Genomic DNA, 22,704 nt, shown 5'->3' with positions numbered 1-22,704 from the left:
CAATGTGAAACTGTCAAGGGTTCTTTATAGCCTTTCCAACCTTGTCGTTACTACCATCTTGGTTAACTAAGTCAGTGCATAAAAATGATTATATAAGGAAACACTTGCCTAATTAGTCGGAGATCTGTCGGAAGGACATGCCAGAACGGGTATAGCCTGACCCAAATGATCTTATATCAAACACTTCGCGCCTTGAGATCAGTTCCTTGAGTAAAAATGGATCTCTTTGTCGATATTGTCACCCCCAATGGGCACAGCTACAAGCAGCCCACTGGACTCTTCATTAACAACGAAATTGTCCCTGCAACGGGAGGACAAACCATCACCTCTCTTGATCCCGCGTATGTCATACCATGCATCAACGGTAACCCCTTACTAATCGACTCGCCAGCACCGACAAGCCTATTGCTACTGTCCAAGCTGCCAGTGCCGCAGATGTTAACCGCGCCGTGGAAGCAGCCAAAGCGGCCCTAGTTCACCCCTCGTGGAAACAGCTCCCCGCTACAGAACGGGGTCAGCTCATGGGCCGATTGGCCGATCTTATGGAGGAAAACCGTGAATTGTTGGCTTCTATTGACGCATGGGATAATGGTATGCATTATATGAATAAGCCTGGCAATTTGCTAACTCCCACTCAGGAAAACCATACCATGTCGCTGTCGATGAAGACCTCACAGAGGCAATTACCACAATCCGCTACTACAGTGGCTGGGCCGATAAGACTTTTGGCCAAACCATCAACACAACTCCACAAAAGTTCGCCTATACAATCCGCCAGCCCATTGGCGTTGTCGGCCAAATCATCCCCTGGAACTACCCCTTGTCGATGGCAACCTGGAAGCTAGGCCCTGCTTTGGCTTGCGGAAACACAGTTGTTCTTAAACCTGCCGAGCAAACCCCCCTAAGCGCCCTGATTCTCGGTACCTTAATCAAGAAGGCTGGGTTCCCTCCAGGTGTGGTAAACATCGTCAACGGATACGGCCGTGAAGCCGGCGCATCATTGGCATCGCACCCACTGGTCGACAAGGTTGCATTCACAGGATCAACTGGGACTGCTCGGGAAATTATGAAGATGGCTGCTGGCACTCTTAAGAACATCACCCTCGAGACCGGTGGCAAGTCCCCTCTGCTCGTTTTCCCCGACGCAGACATGGACCAAGCAGTCAAGTGGTCGCACGCCGGTATCATGTCCAACAAGGGTGAGATTTGCACAGCCACATCGCGCATCTTCGTTCACCGTGATATCCTCGATACCTTCACTGCTGCCTACAAAGCTGCAGTTGGAAGTGTCAAGATCGGTGACCAGTGGGACGAGTCCGTCTTCCAAGGCCCCCAAGTCACACGTGCTCAGTATGACCGCATTCTCTCCTACTTCGAAATTGCCAAGAGCGAGGGCGCCACAATTCTCACCGGCGGTGCCTCCTATAAGCCTACAGATGCAAAGAATGCGAATGGATACTTCGTCCAGCCCACCGTTGTCGTCAATGCCACTGATTCGATGCGCATTGCCCAAGAAGAAGTCTTCGGCCCTGTTGTGGTTATCTTCCCCTTCGATGACGAGGAAGAAGTCATTCGCCGCGCTAACGATACCACCTATGGCCTCGGCGCATCTGTCTTCACCCGCGATCTGGAGCGAGCTCACCGCGTCGCTGCAGAGATTGAGTCTGGGATGGTGTGGATTAACAGTAGCCAGGACTGTGACCCGCGTATTCCATTCGGTGGTGTGAAGCAGAGTGGTATTGGACGAGAGTTGGGCGAGGCTGGTCTTGAGGCTTATAGCCAGGTCAAGGCTGTTCATGTGAACATGGGTACGAGATTATGAAACTGATGTGATTTATTATGTGGATAGCACGATAGAATGAGGCCATGTACCGGTGTTAATAGAGACAGTTTCAATGCAGTCAAGCATGTATATATCGTACAACCTTTACGCCTCAATCCTCGAGATAGTCCTACATTCATGTACTAGATTGGCATTGGCATTTACAGGTGCCAATCTTCATAGTTTCCGCCCGGCCTCGCCTATAATTGTGATCTCAGAGTGTGCCCAACATATCGGTCATCGGCCTGGGAAATGATAGAACAAGCATTGAATTGGCTCATTCCTTACTAGTAAATTAATACTAAATAGATAACATAAAGATTCAATATATCAAGCTATAAAAATAGGGTTTGCGTCTCCCCATAAAAGCAACAGAAATTCGTCCATTATCTGCATATCCTGCATTTAGTTTACAAATTATAGAAAGAACCAATTGGTTCATATCAACACTCTCCACCTTGGCATTTTTGTCGTGAGTCGTTCTGAACAGGCCAGCTGCTCTTCCTCATTTTTCTTATGGCAAGTCACATCTTGGCATTTACTGGGGCTCTCAATACTATCACTGGACATGCTACTTGCTCGATTGTTTTTGATGTTGTTGGGCTGATTCTGTCTTTGATTCTATCTCTGCCTCGAACTCTTGAGAAGATGTCTTGGCTCTCACTTGTCTGTGAGTTTCTATAATATCGTACTCTGCGGATTCTCGACCGCAACATCTCGATTGTAGCGCGACTGGTGTTGTCCTAACGCAAGGTATTTTACTCGTAATATGTAGGATACAAAAAGGGAGTCCATCCTAATAGAATCATTGACTCGGAATGTTTATATAAAGATCAAGGCGATATGGGATTTGAACTGGAATCCATATCACCAGGTGGACGACCAGTGTGTATCGATTCATACACGGGTCTTACTTGAAGGGCTGCTTAAATGACGACCGTCAGTTTCTCTTCGGCTTTCTTTCCTTGAATCCCTCGTGTCTTTCTTTGGGCAATGCATTCCTTCGCGGCCCCCTACGTGTAAGGGTCGTGGGGGCCGGTCGGACCCGTTCCTTTACGGCCCGCCTGATGGATGGGTCGACCAGGGTCTGTTTATCAAATCTTGCTTTTTTCATAGAGCGTACGTACTTTCTGCTCGGGGTTTCATATCGATCCACCCATTCCTAGGGGCTGTGAAGTCCGGGGGCGAAGAATTCTGCCTAGCTTGTTGGGTCGTTGGTGGAGCTCTAGGGTCTCCGCCACTTCGACGATCATTTTGTATCTCCAATTTGCAGATCAATAAGGATTCTTAGACCCAACATCGGTATCAAACATAGTAACATGATGTCAAAGGGGGTTAGTTGGATTGGGGCGCAGGCAAGTTTAGTGCAAAACCCCCAAGTTGTATGATGCTATCCGGCATCAATGTGGGCCAGAATTCACAGACCCAAACATTTGCCATTGGTTTCGCATACTTCAGACCGGGGGCCTGAAAATAGTTGTCATTACGAGTGCCGAAGCTATCAAAAGACGCATCACTACTTTGCGCCAGAGCATCGGAAAAAGGTATAAAGAGGGCAGTAATCCCTTCGCTATTCTCTATCATCTAGCAGCCTCCTCATCATCCAAATTACCCGAAAGATCCAGTTTTTTACCCAAACCAGCAATTTCAATATGAAGTTCATTCTCCCAGCCCTTACCATTTTCGCCTCTCTGGCCGTTGCAAAGAATTGTCAAGAGGGCCTTGACTACTGTTCTTTCACCCTCATGGGTAAAGGTGAAATTTAATGCCTTAATCATTCTACTTGAATCATGTTAACCTAAGATAGGCGACTACCACCAGCAGATTCTGAAGGCTATCGACGAATATGGTACCGATCCTAAGACGGTTAACTATGATTACTTCCTCTACCACTGCGACGGCGGCAGCAACGGGTCTATTCACGTGAAAGACACATGTTCTAAGGGATGTCATGACGGTGGTGACAACAAGTCCGACTCGTGCCTTTAAGTGGATGTCAAGAATCATACCTGAAGTTTCATGACTCGGTTTACTCCAGTCAATTTGATTCCTATATGTAGCATGCATCAATGCTTCATAGCTAGCAATAAAGAATCAGGGTTTCAAGTTTTATATAAGGGGAGAATGTGATTGCCATTTTTGAGGTCTTTCGTCTACCACCTTTCTATAGTTTATGTTTACTAGTTTAGTAGGACATTTCTGTTGCTAGTGTATATGATTACCAAATCTCCCTAAGTTATAAGTTACTCTCTATTATATAAGAGTTAGTTTTTCATTTTTGTGCTTGCCCAAGCTAATGGTTACTAGCCTTATCAGTATACTCTCCGCTGTTATGGTAACTATGATCGCCCTCGGCATACAAGACAACGGTGTCCCTGTCAAGCCATTTGTTGAGACCAACCTCGTGACTGGGTTTATGGCAACTTGCAACATTGCTTTCTCATATGGTGAGTCGAATGATATATTATCAAAATAAAAATCATCATCTAACTCATCGCAGTCTGCTACAACACCTTCACATTATCAATCAATCAATCAATCAATCAATCAATCAATCAAAGTTCTATTAGCCTGTTGGAGCCTAACTAGTATCGTAACACAAGACACAGCTAATACTGGTAAAAATTGCGATTTCATATATGAAAGGTACCTAGATGCTCAAAATATCCAAGATCTCCTGTATCGTCTGGGCCATGCCCCCCACACTAACCCAAACAGGCAACTTCAACAGTCGGGTCGTAACTGGATGAGGGGAAACGTGCTACGTCGTCCCGAAAGCAACGTTGCATTCCTACCACCAGAGGGGCTTGGATATATATAAAAATGTGTCCATATATTATGAAGGAAGATACATTATCTATCGATTCATCAGCCTCAGGTCATGGCTTCCCAAGAACCCCAGATCAAGCTCATCGAGTTAACCGACGAAGAGCTTGTAACTCGAAAGATCGGATCACACAACCTGCAGAAATGCCTGGAAGCCCTCCACCGCGATGGAATAGTCGTCCTCAAGAACGCAATCAACCCATCCCATCTAGACAAGCTCAATGAGCGAATGGTCGACGAAGCAAAAACCCTCTACGCACGCACAGAGACCCATAGAAATTTCGGCAAAGGAACAGGCAACATTCAACAGGAGCCCGTCTGCTCACCAGACTACGTCTTCGAGGATATAATCGCAAACCCCTTCGCAACATCCGTAATCGAAAGCATGATCGGCCCACACCCAACAATGCGCTTCTACAGCGCCAACACGGCATTCAAAGCAACAGAGAGACAGCCAGTACATATCGATATTGACTTTGACATGCCGCGTATGCCATTCGCCTACTGTGTCAATGTTAATCTTGTCGAGACCTCGCCTGAGAATGGAGCGACCGAGGTGTGGCTGGGTAGTCATACTGACACAGATCAATCTGTGCTGGATCAAACCACTGAGCATAAGCAGATCAAGGCCAATTTGTTAGAGGAGAGGAGGCGGACTAGTCCTGGTATTCAGCCTGGGTTGCCGAAGGGTTCATTGATGATTCGGGATTTCAGGTTGTGGCATGCTGGGATGCCCAATCGGACCGATGATCCGAGAGTTATGCTTGTTTCTATTCAGTTTGCGAGCTGGTATCGGAGTGAGCTTAAGTTTGTATTGCCGCGGAGTTTGGAGGGGAAGGTTGATTGGGGGCGTGTGGTGCCTGCCGTGCAGTGGGTTGATGATGATTACGATTATTTGCAGGGTGCGCATGACCATGACTTTTCTTTGTTGCCATAGTATTTATCGAGGTATACATGTGTCAGATCTCTACTCAAAATTGCTGTTTACTGCAAATGCCTGTGGTTATTTGGCTCTTTCCACATTGGTTGAATAGTCGCGATCGGTCCTTTCTTCTTCAGTCCTCCTACCAGGGCACCGTGGATCATTATATCAATTCGGCAGGTTCGCCAAGGACCCTCCCTGCCTCTGGTTGAACTCGCGTCTTTGCTATGTTTCATGTACGGAATTCTTGGCGCCCCGTGGTCCCGATTAGGAAAGTGGTGCTATGCCGACCTCGCAATCTTCATCTGATTAGATCTGGTTGTCATTCCCGAACTCTTAAATCAACCTTGCATCCTTGCATCTCTTTACTCCCTCAACTTCTAAACGCAGATTATATGACCCCCTGATCATGGCCGAGTATAGACACCTAGCGATTGCCCACCCACAATGGGCCGAGGTACATCTTGGCTTCCAGCCTCTGCGTTTTACTTCCTATCACTAACTAACGTTATACCCCAAATTTCCCAAACAACCTCCCACCAGATACCCGCCGGGTTCCCATGAGGCGTCTTGGCTAAATAAGTTCGTCTGAATACAGGGAACTAAAGATATGATATATAAAGTGAATGTCCAAATGAATTTATATAGTAGAATCGAAGAAAAGAAGTGAAGAGAAAGTATAAAAGTAAATAAAGATCAACCCAGAAGAAGATCTGCCAAGCCGCCATTCGAAAAGCCATCCCCGATTTTAGACTGTACGCTTATACGCTCATATAAGAGTCATCCCCGTTAAACGCACTGGTGGTAGTAAGGGTTCTGCTTGACGCAGGTGAAGCCGCTCTCGCAGGTAGTGGCGCCACTGTAGTTGATGCCACCGCACTGGTAGTATTGCTTGACGACACCTCCGCTGGTAGAGGAAGAAGCGGATGAGGCGGCGCTAGAGGTGGTCTGGGCGGCGGAGGTAACGCTGACAAGAGTGGTAGGGGCGGAGGTGGGTACGGGAAGGTCAACGGTGATGGAAGTGATCGTGGTGGGAGCGGGAGCGGTGGTAGGGGGAGCGGAGACGGACTCGACTGGGGTAGCAGAGCTGGAGATGACCTGGACCTGGCCGTTGGGGGTGTTGGTGACCTCGATGGCAGCGGCGGTAGTGGTGGAGGTCTGGGCGGCGGTCTTGGTGGAGGAAGAAGAAGAAGAAGAAGAAGAAGAAGAAGCGGTAGAACCAGAGTCGGAGGATACGAAGTACTTCTCGAGGATGGGCAGGTAGGTCGAGTAAGCAGGGCCATCAGAAGGCTCCAAGCTGTACATGTAGCTGTGCCACCAGGGACCAGCAGACCACCACTCGGCGCCCATCCAGACGTCGCTGTTCTCGGACATGTAGGAGAGCATGCCCTCGACAGCGGCCTCACAGTCCTTGTTCACGCCACCGGCGAACTCACCGATGAAGCCCTTCTTCTTGTTGGTCTGCAGCCACTCGGTGGCAGCCTGGATGCGCTCCTTTCCGATAGTGCTGCTGACGCAGGTCTCGGAGGTACCGGAGCTATCGGAGTCAAGGTACTGGTGCATCTCGTAAACGATCTTGTCTTGAGGGTCGGTGAGGCCGCTCAGATTGTCGTTGTTGTTGGTCCACGACCAGGCGCCAGTCCAGGCGTTACCCTCGACGAAGATGTACTGTGTGGTGGCACCGGCAGCACGGATACCGTTGATGGCAGCCTGGTTCAGGTTCAGAACGAGGGTCTGGTCCATGTCGTGGTACTCATTGTCTATACGAGAAGATCGTTAGTATATTCACTAAGTCTGTAAAGAGTTAATTTCCTTACTGGTGTCGAAGATGACCTTCTCGTTGTCAGCGAACTCGGTAGCGACGGTCTTCCAGAAAGCCTTGAAGTTGTCGGTAGATGAAATGACACTGCCAGAGCTGGAAATTGAATGTCAGTATATAGCATCTTTCAAGTCTGATGCAACTCACTATCTTCCGTAGTTGTGGGGGTCAAGGACCGCATAGGCACCGCTGTCAGTGATGAACTTGACAGTCTATAGATCGTAGTTGTTAGAGTTTCCTCTTGTCTCTTTACCAAACGGACCCGTCAAACGTGTATAACTTACAGTCTTCAAGGCAGCCAGGTAAGTCGAATCGGGAGTGCTGGTCATGCTGGAGGGGATAAGACGCTCCATCAAGAAAGGGACACGGAAGATGTTCATGCCGGCATCTCTCAGGATCTTGATCTGAGAGGTCTCGGGCCAGGTATAGTCTGAGCCAAGGGTACCGGGGACATTACCCTGGCCGAACTCAGCACCAGACTCGCTCACACCGACCCAGGTGAAGCCGGAGCTGCGCTTCTTGATACTTTGCTTTGCAGGAACAACATCCCGTGCACGGGGATAGGCAGCGGCCAGACTTGCGGCGCTGGCAGCCAGAACAAGGTTGGTGAACTTCATTTTGAATGTAAAAGGGAATGACTGTCGAGTTTGACGAAAAAGAATGTAAAATTGCGAAATAAAGAATGAATGTCAAGAAACCAGTCTTGAGGAATTTGGATGAACATCAGACAAGAACCCGGAGGCCGTCTGTTATATAGCCCTGTGGTCCCATATGTGTACTCGGCGTTGTCAAACTGCGCTTAGCGCAGACTAATAGGATCTCACGCATGAATGTGGGCTCACCGTTTGTGGCCTCCAATGCAGCCACTCAGATGGTCCTCGACTTGGTGATGACCGGTATCCCGGTCGAGGCTAATCTTGAGCTCCATACTGAATAACCCGAATGAGGAAGGGTTTCTCCGCCACCGGAGAAACAAGACGATGGTTCACATTACCCAGGGGTCATAGGTCCCAGCACGAACGGCCAGAAGCGGTTTAGACTAGTGCATAGGTCAATCTAGCTCAGGATAGATCCAGTATAACGGAAATTGGCATGCTGACTTGGCCGTTAATACGATGATGGGAACGGGGGTGGAGATGAATGGCTGCAGTCAGTCAGGGTTAGTTTCCAGAACGTTAATTTGCACCACTCTCACCGTCAAAGAAAAGTAATCAAACCGATATTAATCTGATACATTCTAGAATCGGCTATACCGATTTGGGGTGACAGCCGAGATCGAGGCGCTGGGTAAATGAGCGATTGCTCAAGGTGAAACACGACGGGGCGGTTAATATGGCCGTTGCGATCTCCGGCATAATTTGCCCAAAGAGACTCGGAGGTTCCTCTTCGAACAGGTAAGAGAGGCAAATTGAGATACATTAACATTAACGCATCAGCCTAGTGAGACTTGTCGGAGAGGAAGAGAGAGGTCGAAGTTGGACGAGATGATAAACAAGCACCTCCAGGGCTAGGCAGGCAGGTCACCCCCACAGCCACCACACTTCTTGGTAGATATTTATTTTCTTGTCTATTAAAGAAAAAGAAAGTTGTGTTTGTAGCAATTATTCCAGCATCCATCCATCGGTTTTAAATGATTAGCCGTCCATAAAATGATTAGCAGTCCATAAAAGCTGCAAGCATATGCAAAATAATTGGCCACGGTCGAATTCGAACACGGGCCGCGCCCTCGACACTGGCGGCCTTCCTGTATCGTGTTGTGTATAACCTCGAAAAAGCTTTCGTAAGGAAAAAAAAAAATTGGTAGCTTCTCTTTGATTGAGCGTGTCATCCTTAGTGCAGGGGCCATGCTAATCTTCTCTGTATATTTTCATTTGACCAAATGCCCCGTAGGGCGAAAAGAGTATCTCTTAACGGGATTATATCCCCCCTTTTCTGGCAGTATTAGACCGCCTTCACTGAATCAGACCGCCGTACGGGCGTTTTGCTCTTTTTGTCAGCACACGTGATGACCCAGGTCACGGGCAACATATGTCACGTGTGTTTGTGTTATACAGAGGATTGGCTCTCAGTTGAAAAGTGAAGGGGCAGGATATTGCCAAGTGCATTTCTGGTATCATATTGAGTTCTAAGTGCTACTGAATGATAAATTCAAATGAATTATCGCCTTGTCCGAGTGGTACAGCCTTAGCGTCGTTGTCATACAGCGTCCTTTCAAAGTATCGCACTCGCCCGTCTGGTCGTGCCAGGAGGACAGTCTGCTTCTGTGTTCCATATATCCCAGACGTATAATTCTGGTCCAGAGATCCGTTGGCTGGAGTGTCTGCAGCTTGCTCACGCTGGTTTGTGTCTCCGATGACGGGGATGAAGATGCTCTCACGCAGATGCTGAATATATGTATCGAGAGTTGCGCCCTGTGAAAGTCGTGGCAACGTATCGGTGCTGAGAACCTGTAGTAATTGCTCAATCAAAGCATCCTCGTCCTCTGTTTGATTTGACACATGGTCCTGAATTGCAGCCTCCATGAGTCTCTCTCCATCTAGAATCTTTGGCCAGGTCCTATCATCAACACTGGTATTGCTGAGCCCACGAGTTTGGTCCTTCTCTGTGGCAACCCATGTGATATGATCCATGCCGGACGAACGGTTGGAGACGATAGCCAACGGCTCGTTAATGTGTCCACATACAAGGCTGAATCCACCCACTTGCTTGGCTTCGGAGCTGGCGGCGATGGCTCGAACAAATTCCCGAGTGGCTTCTTGCTTGTGTATTGGTCCGGTCAGCCAGCTGTTGACGATCAATCCACGGCTGTAGACTCCGATGGCTTCGCTAGCCTTGTCTTCGCGGTAGTTGGTGAGTATAGCAATTTTGCCATACTTTGTGACGCCCATCCAGGTTCCATTTGTAGATCTGGCTAGGTCGCGTGAGCCGAGGACATGCGAGGAGGGTTCCGGCCACCAGTCCGGAGATGACGTAGGGCGATGCAGGAATTCCTAGATCAGTCAGCTTGGCTCGAGGTTTCTAGCAAGGGATATTACATCTCTGTTATTGATCACAATCAATGAGTATGCAGGATGCGCCGTTGAGATTAATGCGATGCACATTGTTGCAAATGCGAGGAGAGAATGAGACTGGAGAGCGGGGAACGGGGACTAGGACCACAACAGTTCGAGATGGCCTTTGGGATTAAAGTATAGATATGAAAGATTGTTGAACTTATAAATCATGGATAGGAGGACAAATGCAAATACCGATCTAGAAGAAATGCCGAATATGTATGTGTGGTGCCGGGTCTATCCAGCTGACATGCAGTCGTCATAGTGTGATCCATTTAATGTTTCCACCTGCACTTCTTGCGCTTTTCACCTTGGCTCTCACCATCTTTCAGCGGCCGGCCGCTGTCTTTGTTGTTGCCTGTTCTCCTAGTCCCGGTTTTTATTGTGTCCTCTGTTCTCTGAGACAGTGGAGCTGAAAACGATAGTGCAGCTTCTCCATTAAAGCTGTGATTTCTCTCCTGGAGTTTCTCTCACATCAGTTCCTCATACATCGCCCACCATGTTTGGAATTTTCGCGGACTTGATGTCGTGAGTGCATGCCTCAAAAGTCCACATCGAAAAACATGGGTCCGACAGCAAGCTAACGCAGATCTATCGTCTAGCTCGGTCATCACGATCCTCTTCCCCGTCTTTGCTTCCTACAAAGCCCTCCGAACCTCAGACCCCTCACAACTCGCACCATGGCTGATGTACTGGGTGGTGCTCTCCGTCATTCTTCTAGCAGAATCCTGGACAGTATTTATCATCGGATGGTACATTCCCCACTTCAAGCCATCCCGAGATCGCAAGCTGATTATGGATAACCCCCAGGTTCCCATTCTATAGTTGGATTCGCCTATGTTTCCTGTCTTATCTCGTTCTCCCCCAGACGCAAGGGGCTCGCTTGCTATACCAGGATTACGTGGACCCCTTCTTGACACACCACGAGCGGGAGATCGAAGACATCATCGGCCGCACCCATGAGCGCGCCAAGGCCCTGGGACTCCAGTACTTCTACCAAGCGATCGATGTGATCCGAGAGAAGGTCCTCGGTCTTCCCCCGCAGCGTCCATCCACACCGCCCCAGCCAAATGCTGCTTCCTACGCGCAGTCCCTCTTGTCGCGCTTCAACATCCCCACTGCCGGAGCTTCCGCCAACAATGACTGGTACTCAGTTCTCAGCTCCGCCGTGGGCTCGGTAACATCCGGCAAGACTCGCGAAGCGCGGGAAGAGGAGCTGTCCGCCAGCGGCAATCTGCTTCAGCGACAGATGTCTTCCATGTCTGGAGCCGAGAAGGCGCACTTCATTTCCTCGCAGCGCGAGCTGTTGGATCACCTCCGGTCAACCCTGACCCGTGAGGAGCAGAGCATCAACCTGGATGTTCCCGAGACAGATGACCTTGCCTACGGCGTGCCGCTACGTAAGAACCGCAGCGACAACTCCTTCGAGGTGGTCGAAAACGAGGACCTGGGTAGTCGCACGGCCCGAAAGACCAGCGGCGGATGGACATCGGGCTGGTTCGGCAACGAGCAGGACTCCGCTGGCTCCTCCGGTAGTGATTTCGCCGCGCGGGCTATCGACGAGATTGCTCGCTCGCGCGCAACGGGCTATGATCGATCCTGATGTGCCTTCTGGGGATGTTTCGCCCTTTCTAAGGGATAGAGTAGATCCCCGCAAACCAAAAATAGAACCTGAAATTTTGCTTTTGCTGAGCTGGAAAATGGAGGACCTGTATGGCTTACCTTGCTATATCGGTTATTGAATCGAACTTGATCTGAATCCGGATTCCATGTTGTCCTACACATCTGAGCTATAGCTCTTCTGTAGAGTTTTTCAAGAGTACTCCAATGTATGAGACAGCTGCACTCGCCATGCATTTTAGTCCTACTGTACTGGACTAACCTATCGATGTCATTGCCAGGTTTCTCGGGCCTGAATTCATTTTGCTGTGCCCCTGCGTCATATTCGGGCCCAAAATGTGGTTTCCACTTTCTGCTCTCTAAGATAACCAGAGACCTCCTAATTTAGTCCCAACGAGGACTGCAAGTTTCTGGTCTCTAGTATCAACCGATCGTCACATGATACTAGTTATCCTTGCCTCTGCCACGGAGGCAATGCGAAGGGGATGACAAGTTCCAGGGGTATTTTTAAACGCAGAGAGCTGTGACTGTTTCGATACTACTACCAAGAGCTACTTTTCCGTATGAGTAATAAGCGTTGCTAGCTAATGACCATTCATATGTCTCCAGGCCGTCTGTTTTGAAACTATCATTATATGAACAAGAGAATAGTGCCACCGTGACATACTTCAGCTGTTTATTACCATGGTTCCATTCTTGATGGATATCCTCATGTGGCACTATATGAAGAGTAGAGAGATACTGTACCACACTGATCATCAGTGCCCACTGGATGATGCTGCCAGGATGAGCCTCATGATCTCATCGGAGAATAAGCACTAATTAACGCAGTGAGTCACGTCCCTCGCATCAACTTAAAGAGGTCGAGATGTATGGATCACGTGCCGCCAAGACATGGTTGGGCGTGATGCTTAAAATGTGGCAGGTTCTGGCCATTCACTGCTCCGCTAAATGAGTATGAATACTCCCGTGGGATTCGAGTATAGAACAGTCTATAAAGATGTTATGGAAGTGAGGTTACGAAATGCTATTGAAAGCACATCCCACAATAGAAACCATAAGGACAAAAGTACCAATGTGAACGTATAAAGGAGTCTTAAGTATGTGTATTGAACAAAATAGTACAATAGAACCTTGAACATTCGAGACTAGTATTGCTCTGCACATTCAGGTTCCCCCTGAGTCATATTGTTCCGTCATTTCCTCGCGACTTGATCTCTTTGTATAGGCGATGTCATGGTGGCGGAACTAGATACCCAGAATCCTCCCCTCGACTCTCTGAATTCAACAATACTTTTTAACTACAATACTACGTATTGATTCTCTCGAGAATCATAGATTAAGAACGTTACTTTGAGGTGAGTTGAGCCTGACTCGTTCGTAGACGCGATCTCTACCCTTTCGTTTTCCTCCACAAACCCCGAATTTTTTTTTCCACCGAAACGACTTTTTCCCTTCACCCACCCATTTGAGAAAAATCAAATCATCAACTACCCGCCTTGTCGACCAAAACGCTGCTTCATTTGCTGCGTACCTGGTCTTCATTGCATCTGGGATCTTTCATCCCTATTTTTTTTACGATTTCATCCCTTTGACTGTGTGTGCAGACATTCCAGGTTTGGATGTGGCCTTGTCACGTTCCGCGCCTTGACATCACCTCGTCTCCTCCCTCGAAAATACCTCGCTCCCTTCGCGCGTTAAGGACACCACCTGTCTAATGACCTCGAACCCTCCTCAGTCGGGACAAGCACAGAGCACCGCGACCTCCGCTTCGACCCAGCCCGCAACCCCTGCGTCCACCCAGGCGCCCAAGTCCTACGCCAACGCAACGAAGAAGTCCGCGACGGATTCATCCGCCGCTCCAGCCACCGTGGGCGGTTCCGCGCAACATGGGAAGTCGACTTCCGTCTCTCCTGTGAACGGCAAACCCATGCAAAACCAACAGGCTTCGGGCGTGACCATTGTCAATGGCGCCCCGACTGCTCCGGCTTCCCAGGGCGATCACTCTCGCAAGCCCTCTGTGACCATCTCATCCGCCGGTACCTCCGGATACATGCCCAACGGCGCCGCTAGTCGTCCCAACAGCCTTCAGTTCGGATTCGCAAACCAGCAGAGCTCCCCCAACATGGGCGCTCCCGCCGTGCCTGCATCCAACCCGGCCCAGGCTGGCCTGAGTGCTCCCTCTGCGAACCCTCGTGTGACCTCTCCTCAGACTTCGCCATCTCCCATTCCCCAGCCTGCATCCAGCGGAGGCCGTCCTCCCCCATCGACATACCAGGCGCAAGGAAACGTACCTAATTTCGGTAGCTTTGGAGAATCGGGCGATGCCAACGTAAGTATTGCTGTATTTTTTTTTCTGACCTCGCACATGATATGTGGCGTATTATACGTGCGCCACTTTTCTAAACCTAAGGTCCGATCCGTTTGCTCACATTTCCAATTTTGACAGACATCCCTCGCTCACGGTCCCCAACACCTGCGTCGCGAGTCGTCTCAATCCACCCACAGCGATATGAGCAACATGGGCAACGCCCCTGGACGCTCTGGCTATCCCCACCAAGGCGGCCGCGGTCGTGGATACTCCCAGTCTGGCTACCAGGGACCACAGATTCCCTACTCGCCTAACCCCGGTTTCCGCCAGACTCCCAATCAGCCTCGCGGCGGTCCTAACATGGGCCCTCAGTTCCATGGCCCCAACCAAGGTCGCCCTATGGGTTATCCCAACTCACCGCACCAAGCCAACCGCAGCCCTGCCCTGGCCAACGTCAACCCTACCACTCCCCAAATGAACCAGGTCCCCATGGCCCATGGCCAGATGCCTCCCGGCGCCTACGGTTACGGCCAACACATTGGCCCTCAAGCTGTGAGACCCCCTTCTTATTCTGCTTTCAATTCCTCCCAACCTCCCGCCCGGCGTGGCAATCACCAAAAAAAGAAACAAAACAAACCCTTCACCCCGGATTTCCCCGTGGATCTTGCACCAGAAAGCGGCCAGTTTGAACAGATTCTAACAATGATGAAGACTTACCCAGGCTCGTACGACCCCAACTTTTACTATAGCCAGGGATTCTACATGCCCCCATCGCCGCAACCTCGTCCCGGCATGCCCTTCAACCCTCAAGCACAGTTCCCGAACCCGATGGGCTCCCAATTCCCTGGGGGTCCCCAGGCGCCTGCTCTCTCGCGTGAGCCATCTATGTCTACTGACCGTCCAGGATCGAGTCTCAGCGGCCACAACTCGGCACCCACCGGTCCCGCTGCTTCTGGCCACTCCCATAACGCCAGCCGTACCTCGAACAGCCCCGCTCCCAAGCCTCACTTCATTATTCCCGCCAAGAAGAGCCCCATTGTCATTAAAGACCCTGGCAGTGGTGTTGTCAAGACCTTCGAAAAGAACCCTGCATCCCCCGCACGTGCCACTCCTTCTCCTGTGAAATTCACTCCCCCTCCCACAGCTACTCCTCCCCCGCGAACTGCCAGCGCCACTGAGCACAACCGTTCCGACAGCAAGGCCAACGCCGCCAAGACCGATGAGGAGAAGAAGCAGGAGTTGAAGAATGCCGTTCGTCTGAAGATCCAGCAGGATGAGGCTGATCAGAAGCGTCTGGCCGACGAGGCTGCCCGCAAGACCACCGAAGCCGAGTCCAAGCCCAAGAAGGAGGACGAGACCGAGGCTGTTCGCGCCGCCGTCGAGGACCTCAGCATCAAGGACAAGGCTGCTCCTGAAGAGCCCAAGGAGACCCCCGCTCCTACCTCTGCCCCTGCCCCTGTTCCCGCTCCCGCCGATGACGACGAAATCGACTTCGATGCTATTGAGCGCGAGATGGCTGAAATCGAGGCCAAGGAGCGTGCTGCTGAGGAAGAATACTACCGTGCCAAGCAGGCCAAGAAGGACGAAGCTGAGCGCAAGGAGCGTGAAGAGCGTGAGAACTACGAGGCTAACATGAAGAAGGCTGAGGCTGAGGCCGAGGCTCGTGAGATTGCCCGTGAAAACGCTCGCGCCCAGGGAGAAAGCGAATCTGGTGACAAGGACGCGTTCGCATCGCTCAAGAAGGGTGGATATGGTGCTACCGAGTCATCCACTCCTGCCGACAGCGGTGCTGTCACCCCTGTCTCTGACATGGGTCCCCCGGCTAAGCCTACCGGTGCTAAGAAGCCTGCTGGTCTCAAGCTTGATACCCCAAAGCCCACTGAGCCCCTGCAGCCCACCCCTGGTATGAAGTCTCTGCAGAACGCCAAGTTCCTGGATGACCTCAGCAAGGTTACCTACCCTCCATCCATTACTCCTCCAAACCCTGCTCTGAATGCTGCTTCTCCCGCTGGCCGTCGCTTCCACTACGACCGGGACTTCTTGATTCAGTTCCAGGCTATCTTCAAGGACAAGATCTCCGTCGACTGGGACTTGCGCATTCGTGAAACAGTCGGTGACAATGATGCCTCTTCCCGGCCTCAGTCCGCTCGCACTCCCAGCATGGGCGGTAGCCGTGCTAACTCGCGCGGCGGCCTTGGTAACTTCCCTATGGGTACCTTCGGAACTGTCCCCAGACCTGGTGGTATGCCCCCCATGGGCGGCTCCGGAATGGGTGGCCGCGGATCATCAAACTTCGGTCCCTTCCCTGGCTCTCGTCCTGGCCTCAACGGCCCCGGAAGCATTCGCACTGGCAGTGGTGTGCCTCCTCGTGGTAGCAACAACAGCAAGGGTCCTCGCCAAGGCAGCAAGGCCGGCCCCAAGCACGGTGGCAAGAGTGAACACGAACAGAACAAGACCATGCCTCTTACCGCTGGTATGGACCTCAAGGCCATCACTACTTCCGCGTCCGGTTGGAAGCCTCGCAGTGTCGGACAGTCTGCTGCTGGTCCTGCCCCTGGTGGCGAGGGCTACTTGGCTCCCGACGTTGTGCAGCGTAAGGTCAAGGCTGCTCTCAACAAGATGACCCCCGAGAAGTTCGATCGTATCGCCGGCCAGATCCTCGAAATTGTTTCACAGTCCAAGGACGAGTCTGATGGCCGCACTTTGCGCCAGGTCATTCAGCTCACCTTCGAGAAGGCTACTGACGAGGCCCACTGGGCCCCGATGTACGCCAAGTTCTGTAAGAGCATGCTCGAGAGTATGAGCGCCGAGATCAAGGATGAGAACATTCGCGACAAGGCCGGCAACGTCGTTGCTGGTGGCAGTCTCTTCCGCAAGTACCTGCTCAACCGTTGTCAAGAGGAGTTCGAGCGTGGTTGGAAGATCAACCTGCCCCCCAAGCCCGAGGGTGTTACTGAGGAGATTGCTATGATGTCTGACGAGTACTACGTGGCCGCTGCCGCCAAGCGTCGTGGTCTTGGTCTCGTCAAGTTCATTGGTGAGCTTTACAAGCTCGGCATGTTGACAGAGCGTATTATGCACGAGTGTGTTAAGAAGCTTGTCGACTACGAAGGTATTCCCGATGAGGCGGAGGTTGAGAGTTTGACCAGTCTGCTCCGCACCATTGGTGCCAGTCTCGATGCTTCCGAGAAGGGCCCAGCCATGATGGATGCTTACTTTGCTCGCATCAACCTCATGGTTGAGACTCCTAACCTGCCCAGCCGTCTCAGATTCATGCTACTGGTAAGTATCTTCCCAGCTATGGTGTCGTTCAGAAACTAATTCACTTTCTAGGATATCATTGATCTCCGTGCTGCGCGCTGGAACTCCAAGGAGGCTGACAAGGGTCCCCAGACCATTCAAGAGATTCGCGAGGCTGTAAGTATCCGCTACTTCATTTCCATAGTATCCACATCTAACCAAAACAGGCTGCCCGTGCCGCTCAAGCCGCCGAAGCTGAGCGCCAGCGCCAGAACAGCAACCGTGGAGGTGGTGGCCGCATGCAAATGGGCCGTGGTGATGCCCGCGGCTTCAGCTACAACAACCAAGCCCCTCCCCCCGACTACGCTTCCAGCAAGGTCGGCAGCGATGATCTCCGCCGTCTGCGCGCGACTCGCAACACCAACCAGCCAATGTCATTCGGTCCGTCTAGCCTGCTAGCAGGAGGCTCGCGCACCAACAGCGGCCGCAAGAACCTGGGTCCCGGAGGCAATCTGGTTCGCGGCAGCGACGACAGCGCCGCCAGCAGCCGCACTGGCACTCCTCCTGCCGGCAAGAAGGAAGACAAGGACACCGCGTCTATGAACGCTTTCAGGTACGCAACTTATCCCCTTCCCTCAAACTCCTATGGAACAACCCCATGCTAATATCCAGCTCTTAGCGCTCTCGCCGCTCTCGAAGACCGGGATAACATGGCGACCTCGCCGCCGTCAAACCCCACCTCTCCCATGCTCACCAAGTCGCAGCCCGCGGCCGCTGAGCGTCGCCCCTCAAAAACCCCGTCAAAGGATGGCGAGTCCGCAGCATAGAAAGTTTTCCTTAGGAGTAATGATCAACGTTTCCATTATTTTGGTTCTTCTCAAAAGATTTCCTCATTTTCTTGTGATTCCATCTTGCTTCCAAATCCACCCTTGCGCTTCTTTGTGTTTTAATCTGTGCTCTCTTCCCACACACAGTGTCGCCCCCATTTGCATTTTCCCCGACTGGTCGGTTTCGAACGGGGAATCGTTTCTCTTTTACTAAACCCCTTCTTATGACTGTTTCCCCCCAATTCGAATCCTCTTCATAGTGTACAATCTTGACATCTTTTTTATTATCCTTCTCTGTTCTCTTCTTTTTTCCTTCTTCGTTTCTTGTCTCCTCTTTTATTCTATTGTTCTCCTTCGCTTCGCTTTACAGAGTGGCCCGAGATAAAAAGACTGGAGTGGAGGTTAGAGGAGAGGGAAAGATGAAATACGAATGTTGATGCTGAACGTCGAATGTTGAAAAGTAGGCACAAATGGGCACACACAACGTTCTATATCTATACCGTGTCGATTGATATCTGTTGATTTTCCATGTTCTATGGCCATGACCGGTTGAATGGGGTTGTCGATTGTCTCGGGGGTGCTTTGCTTTGCTTGAGGAGGGGAGAAATGAAATATCTTGGTGAGGATGGACAGATAGGAGATGTGATGATGGTGTGGTGGTGGTGGTGGTGGTGATGATCAGACGAGAAGGAATTGCCAATATTTGAACTTCCTTGTCTCTTTTTTCCCTCTCCTTTCTTTGCATACCCTCTTCTTCTCCTTTTCTTCTCTTGTCTTTCTCAATACCCGGAGCCTTAAGCTAAAGCTACGATGCGATTGAATGGATGCTTCGGCCTTTATCAGTTCTACAATGTTTCTTTGCGTCCGTAATGTCTACTGTGTTACTTTCTCCGTGGGAGACAGGTAAAGATAGAAGATAGAGACAAAAGAGGTAAGTGAAGTTGTAGATTACAGAAAGTGTGCAGCCATGGCAGCCATTAAGAATGAGTGCATTGTATTGGTGGTAGAGTAGAGTAGAGCCAGAGCAATCTCTCCCACCACAGACCATAGACTAGACCTAAACCTAGACCTAGACTACATAAAGTTATCGTGTAGGGTTTCGTATGCATCGTGATATATGAAAGGGTTCCCGGTGCATAAGCAGAACGGGGACAAGGATAATAAAGGAAAGGCCAGGCTATGCATGTTTTCAAGATTCCTTCGCGGCGTCTCTGTCGTTGTCATTTGACACTTCAATGACAGGAATGGATACTGGGTTCTTGCTCTCAGAGGTCTCGTCTACCTCGTTGGGTTTTGCAGTCTCGGCCGCCGAGGAATCATCATTTGAATCGTCTTGCTCGACAGGCAAAGAAAAATCCGCAGCTCCATCTGGAGAAGAGTTGCTCTGTCCGCCTTCATCACCAGCAACAACGCTCTCCTGGGAGCTCTCTGCCGGACTCCCCATGACAACGGCATCCAGTGAATTTCGTGCCGGATAAGCTGAGTCCGAGTCATCAACGCTGAGACTACTCTGGTCTGAGACTGACAGTGAGCTCCGCGAATTCGCATTTGAGTAAGAGGCGGGGAGACCCAGAGCCTCGGCGACGGCAGCCTCCTCGCCTGGTAATTTCGAGGTACTGCTTTCGGTGCTAGAGCTAGCGTCAAAAATGCGACTGCCGCGCTGCTCGCTCAATTCAAGGATATGGTTATAACTCCGGCGAGTCGGGTCTGCCCGGCGCTTGAGTTTCTTCTTTTGGCGCTTCGGAGATGGACGCACGACGATAACGGGGATGGGCGATTGTTGAAGACAGTATTTTGAGACTGAACCGGGTAGGAGACTGTGCACTCCTTTCAAATTGCGGCCGCGCGTGCCAACAACGAGCATTGCAGGTTCATATATGCGAATCTAGGAAAGAGCACGTCAGATTGAGGTTTCAACAAGCTTCTCGGGGAGCTTACCATGCGCTGAATTATGCTTTCGACCTTGCCGACTGCAAGCTCCAGCACCAGACTGATGGCCTTCTCATCCTGGCTGTTCTTCTGGATAACCTGCTCAAACAGCTTCTCTGCTTCCTGTCGGTATTTGCCCTCTTCGATGCCGACGTCACTGGCTATGCGCGAATCTTTCTCCACGGCCCGGAGACAAACAATCTCATCTCCATCATCCACTAGCTCGTCGATAAGCCATTCGAGCGCAAACTCTGAGTAATCATTCTGGTCCGTTCCACACAAAAACGTCCTGCTGCGTCGCGTGCTCTGGTAGCCTTTGTGTTTGTAGTTCAAGGTAAGGGAGAAGTCGGTCGCGTCGAAATTATCAAAAGTATCAAACGAAACGCCTCGCTCGTATGTCCTGCCGTGGATCAGTATGCGTAATTTAGAGAATGTGGTTGGAAAACACATACTTTGGCGGAGGCGGGGACGGCCCGCGATTTGCAAGAGCGGCCTTGCATTCCCTGTCCTTCTCTTCCAACTCCCTCTCCCTAGTCGGGGTATCACCATAAGACAGTCGCTTTTCCCTTAAACTCGACTTCCGAGCCGGCAGCTGAGCTTCCGCGGCTCCGACGCTAAACTGGATCGATCGTCGCCGGGGACTGTAGTCTCGGGATTTGTCACTGGCATTGCGGGTGTGGCCGGAAGATGTGGTTTTTGTCGTATGATCCCTGGATTCTGGGCGGTCATCAGAGTCGAAGGAGAGTTCGGGGGAAGCTGGTGCAGACATGTTGATTGAGGTAACTGCGAATGATCCGGAGAGGGTGTGTTGGTTGTTCTCCCGTGGGTGGTGAGGGTGGGAGTGTAGGGTTTAGCGAAGCATCTCGGGCATGTAGTTCAAGATTCCACAGGTCGCCCGGTCATGTTTTGGTTGGGGAATGGTATATAGGGTATTGGTCACGAGGTAGCAGTGACGCATCCCGATGCAGCGAGGGGTCAGGGCGGTGACCGCTTATCGATAGGCAATAAGCTTAGTTAACTAGTTAGCTGAGGTAATGGCTTATTATACAAGCCATTAGATCACGAGATGTCACGTGATTATAGTATGGATGCCTCCAATGGTTCAATTGTTGACAACCTTGGGAGCATCGTAAGCAGTCACTTGACATAACGCCAGCACCTGCCTGATTACTTTCCCACTCTCACACAAATTCATCTTCAATCCCATCCACAACACCGATAGATGATGAAAGTGGAATATCTCACGCTAGCTGTCTCTTTGTGTTGCCACACCTAGCTGTTCTTAGCATCGCCAAACCCGTACAGCAAAAGCCTCCCATCGGCGTGAACGTCATGGTCAAAGAAGACAAGGTCTTCGGCCACAACGATGCTATATATGATACCGTGCCAAAAGAAGACCAGCTATTTAACATCGAGTTCCTTGAGATTGCCCCGACGCCTATTCTTGCGTAAGATCCCCTCCTTAATATGCCCCCTTAAACGTCCTGACATCCTAAAGCGACCGTGTCTTTTTTGTCTACCTACGTGGCCATCTATATGAATCCAAAACGAAGGGACTAGGACTCTGATAAGGGCCTTATTGATGCAACCCTCTCTGTGAGCAGCTCTGCTGTCTACCGAGACGGTAGCTACGTAGAACCAGAGTCCCTTACAATGCCGTTAAAAACTGTTCTCATTAATGAGTTAGCCCATTTTATCATTCGCGATTCCACGGGCGCTCAGGTTGACTACCTACCTAGTAGCGGCCGCGGGGATATATTGCTAGATTTCCAGATTCCTTCAATGTTTTTGAAGAGCGGTATGTGGACCTTTAAAGTCGACGCCAGGCTCGGAGATAAAGACAATTCATCTCTATTTGCCATGTCCTTGACACAATGGTTAGACGGGGGGCTTTGAGAAGTAGGGAGCTTCGGACATTTTTGAATGTCTATTAGGTTAGCAATTGACACCAACTTACAGATAAGGCGTTCTATTCCGAGAAACTGGATGTCAGATTAAAGCTACTGATAATGACAGGGGGGAAAATATAACCTATAGTCTTTATTCGAAACAACAATTAAGTTAAATGTCATACGAATCCATACGTGTGACAAGGTATATCTCAGCCGCAAGCAACGAAGTGCCAAGATAGGGTCTGGTTATCATGAACGGGAAAACGGTGAACCGTCTAGCACCGCCAAACTTCTAGGCGTGTAGTTGCAATGTAAGAAACATGCTGTAAATTGTTATTCTTGGTACTGTTTTTCTTTCCCCCTCTTGTTATTCGTCAATGCAGCTATAAGAGCCCCGGGCCCACCCGCTTGCCGCTCTCCTCGGGACGGTCACACGACAAACT

General features: G+C 50.6%; 9 protein-coding genes across 9 annotated transcripts; 6 read left to right on the top strand and 3 right to left on the bottom strand.

Moving 5' to 3' along the window:
- Window positions 1-216: 216 nt before the first annotated feature.
- PENARI_c007G09784 (aldehyde dehydrogenase ALDH) lies at window positions 217-1,862 on the top strand (the record flags this gene model as incomplete). Its single annotated transcript, XM_022631133.1, has 4 exons — window positions 217-341; window positions 392-591; window positions 639-1,808; window positions 1,858-1,862. 4 exons carry the CDS (start codon window positions 217-219, stop codon window positions 1,860-1,862), a joined length of 1,500 nt encoding a protein of 499 aa, XP_022489394.1.
- Window positions 1,863-3,474: 1,612 nt separating this feature from the next.
- On the top strand, window positions 3,475-4,476 carry PENARI_c007G04239 (uncharacterized protein; the record flags this gene model as incomplete). Its single annotated transcript, XM_022630876.1, has 4 exons — window positions 3,475-3,577; window positions 3,630-3,801; window positions 4,130-4,269; window positions 4,469-4,476. The coding sequence occupies 4 exons, from the start codon at window positions 3,475-3,477 to the stop codon at window positions 4,474-4,476; spliced, it is 423 nt and encodes a 140-aa protein (XP_022489176.1).
- Window positions 4,477-4,703: 227 nt separating this feature from the next.
- Window positions 4,704-5,585, top strand: PENARI_c007G11222 (phytanoyl-CoA dioxygenase family protein; the record flags this gene model as incomplete). The annotated part of the gene is made up of 1 exon (XM_022631206.1): window positions 4,704-5,585. The coding sequence occupies one exon, from the start codon at window positions 4,704-4,706 to the stop codon at window positions 5,583-5,585; it is 882 nt and encodes a 293-aa protein (XP_022488968.1).
- Window positions 5,586-6,359: 774 nt separating this feature from the next.
- egl3 (putative extracellular endoglucanase/cellulase) lies at window positions 6,360-8,006 on the bottom strand (the record flags this gene model as incomplete). The annotated part of the gene is made up of 4 exons (XM_022630694.1): window positions 6,360-7,330; window positions 7,388-7,485; window positions 7,537-7,601; window positions 7,674-8,006. 4 exons carry the CDS (start codon window positions 8,004-8,006, stop codon window positions 6,360-6,362), a joined length of 1,467 nt encoding a protein of 488 aa, XP_022489038.1.
- Window positions 8,007-9,521: 1,515 nt separating this feature from the next.
- Window positions 9,522-10,490, bottom strand: PENARI_c007G05934 (NRDE family protein; the record flags this gene model as incomplete). The annotated part of the gene is made up of 2 exons (XM_022630954.1): window positions 9,522-10,379; window positions 10,425-10,490. The coding sequence occupies 2 exons, from the start codon at window positions 10,488-10,490 to the stop codon at window positions 9,522-9,524; spliced, it is 924 nt and encodes a 307-aa protein (XP_022489362.1).
- A 451-nt stretch (window positions 10,491-10,941) lies between these two features.
- PENARI_c007G06690 (HVA22/TB2/DP1 family protein) lies at window positions 10,942-12,045 on the top strand (the record flags this gene model as incomplete). The annotated part of the gene is made up of 3 exons (XM_022630999.1): window positions 10,942-10,970; window positions 11,045-11,194; window positions 11,253-12,045. The coding sequence occupies 3 exons, from the start codon at window positions 10,942-10,944 to the stop codon at window positions 12,043-12,045; spliced, it is 972 nt and encodes a 323-aa protein (XP_022489071.1).
- Window positions 12,046-13,779: 1,734 nt separating this feature from the next.
- PENARI_c007G02675 (putative eukaryotic translation initiation factor subunit eIF-4F) lies at window positions 13,780-18,440 on the top strand (the record flags this gene model as incomplete). Its single annotated transcript, XM_022630803.1, has 5 exons — window positions 13,780-14,394; window positions 14,512-17,655; window positions 17,707-17,790; window positions 17,841-18,226; window positions 18,293-18,440. The coding sequence occupies 5 exons, from the start codon at window positions 13,780-13,782 to the stop codon at window positions 18,438-18,440; spliced, it is 4,377 nt and encodes a 1,458-aa protein (XP_022489044.1).
- A 1,189-nt stretch (window positions 18,441-19,629) lies between these two features.
- PENARI_c007G11319 (universal stress protein) lies at window positions 19,630-21,138 on the bottom strand (the record flags this gene model as incomplete). The annotated part of the gene is made up of 3 exons (XM_022631211.1): window positions 19,630-20,325; window positions 20,379-20,769; window positions 20,822-21,138. 3 exons carry the CDS (start codon window positions 21,136-21,138, stop codon window positions 19,630-19,632), a joined length of 1,404 nt encoding a protein of 467 aa, XP_022489260.1.
- A 328-nt stretch (window positions 21,139-21,466) lies between these two features.
- On the top strand, window positions 21,467-21,821 carry PENARI_c007G08469 (uncharacterized protein; the record flags this gene model as incomplete). Its single annotated transcript, XM_022631069.1, has 2 exons — window positions 21,467-21,498; window positions 21,656-21,821. 2 exons carry the CDS (start codon window positions 21,467-21,469, stop codon window positions 21,819-21,821), a joined length of 198 nt encoding a protein of 65 aa, XP_022489286.1.
- Window positions 21,822-22,704: the final 883 nt, after the last annotated feature.

The sequence above is a fragment of the Penicillium arizonense genome, assembly GCF_001773325.1.
Source record: "Penicillium arizonense strain CBS 141311 chromosome Unknown PENARI_contig007, whole genome shotgun sequence".
In the NCBI taxonomy this organism is placed as follows: Eukaryota; Fungi; Ascomycota; class Eurotiomycetes; order Eurotiales; family Aspergillaceae; genus Penicillium; species Penicillium arizonense.
The sequence above is the reverse complement of the archived record's forward strand: the minus strand, read 5'-3'. Positions and strand labels throughout refer to the sequence as shown.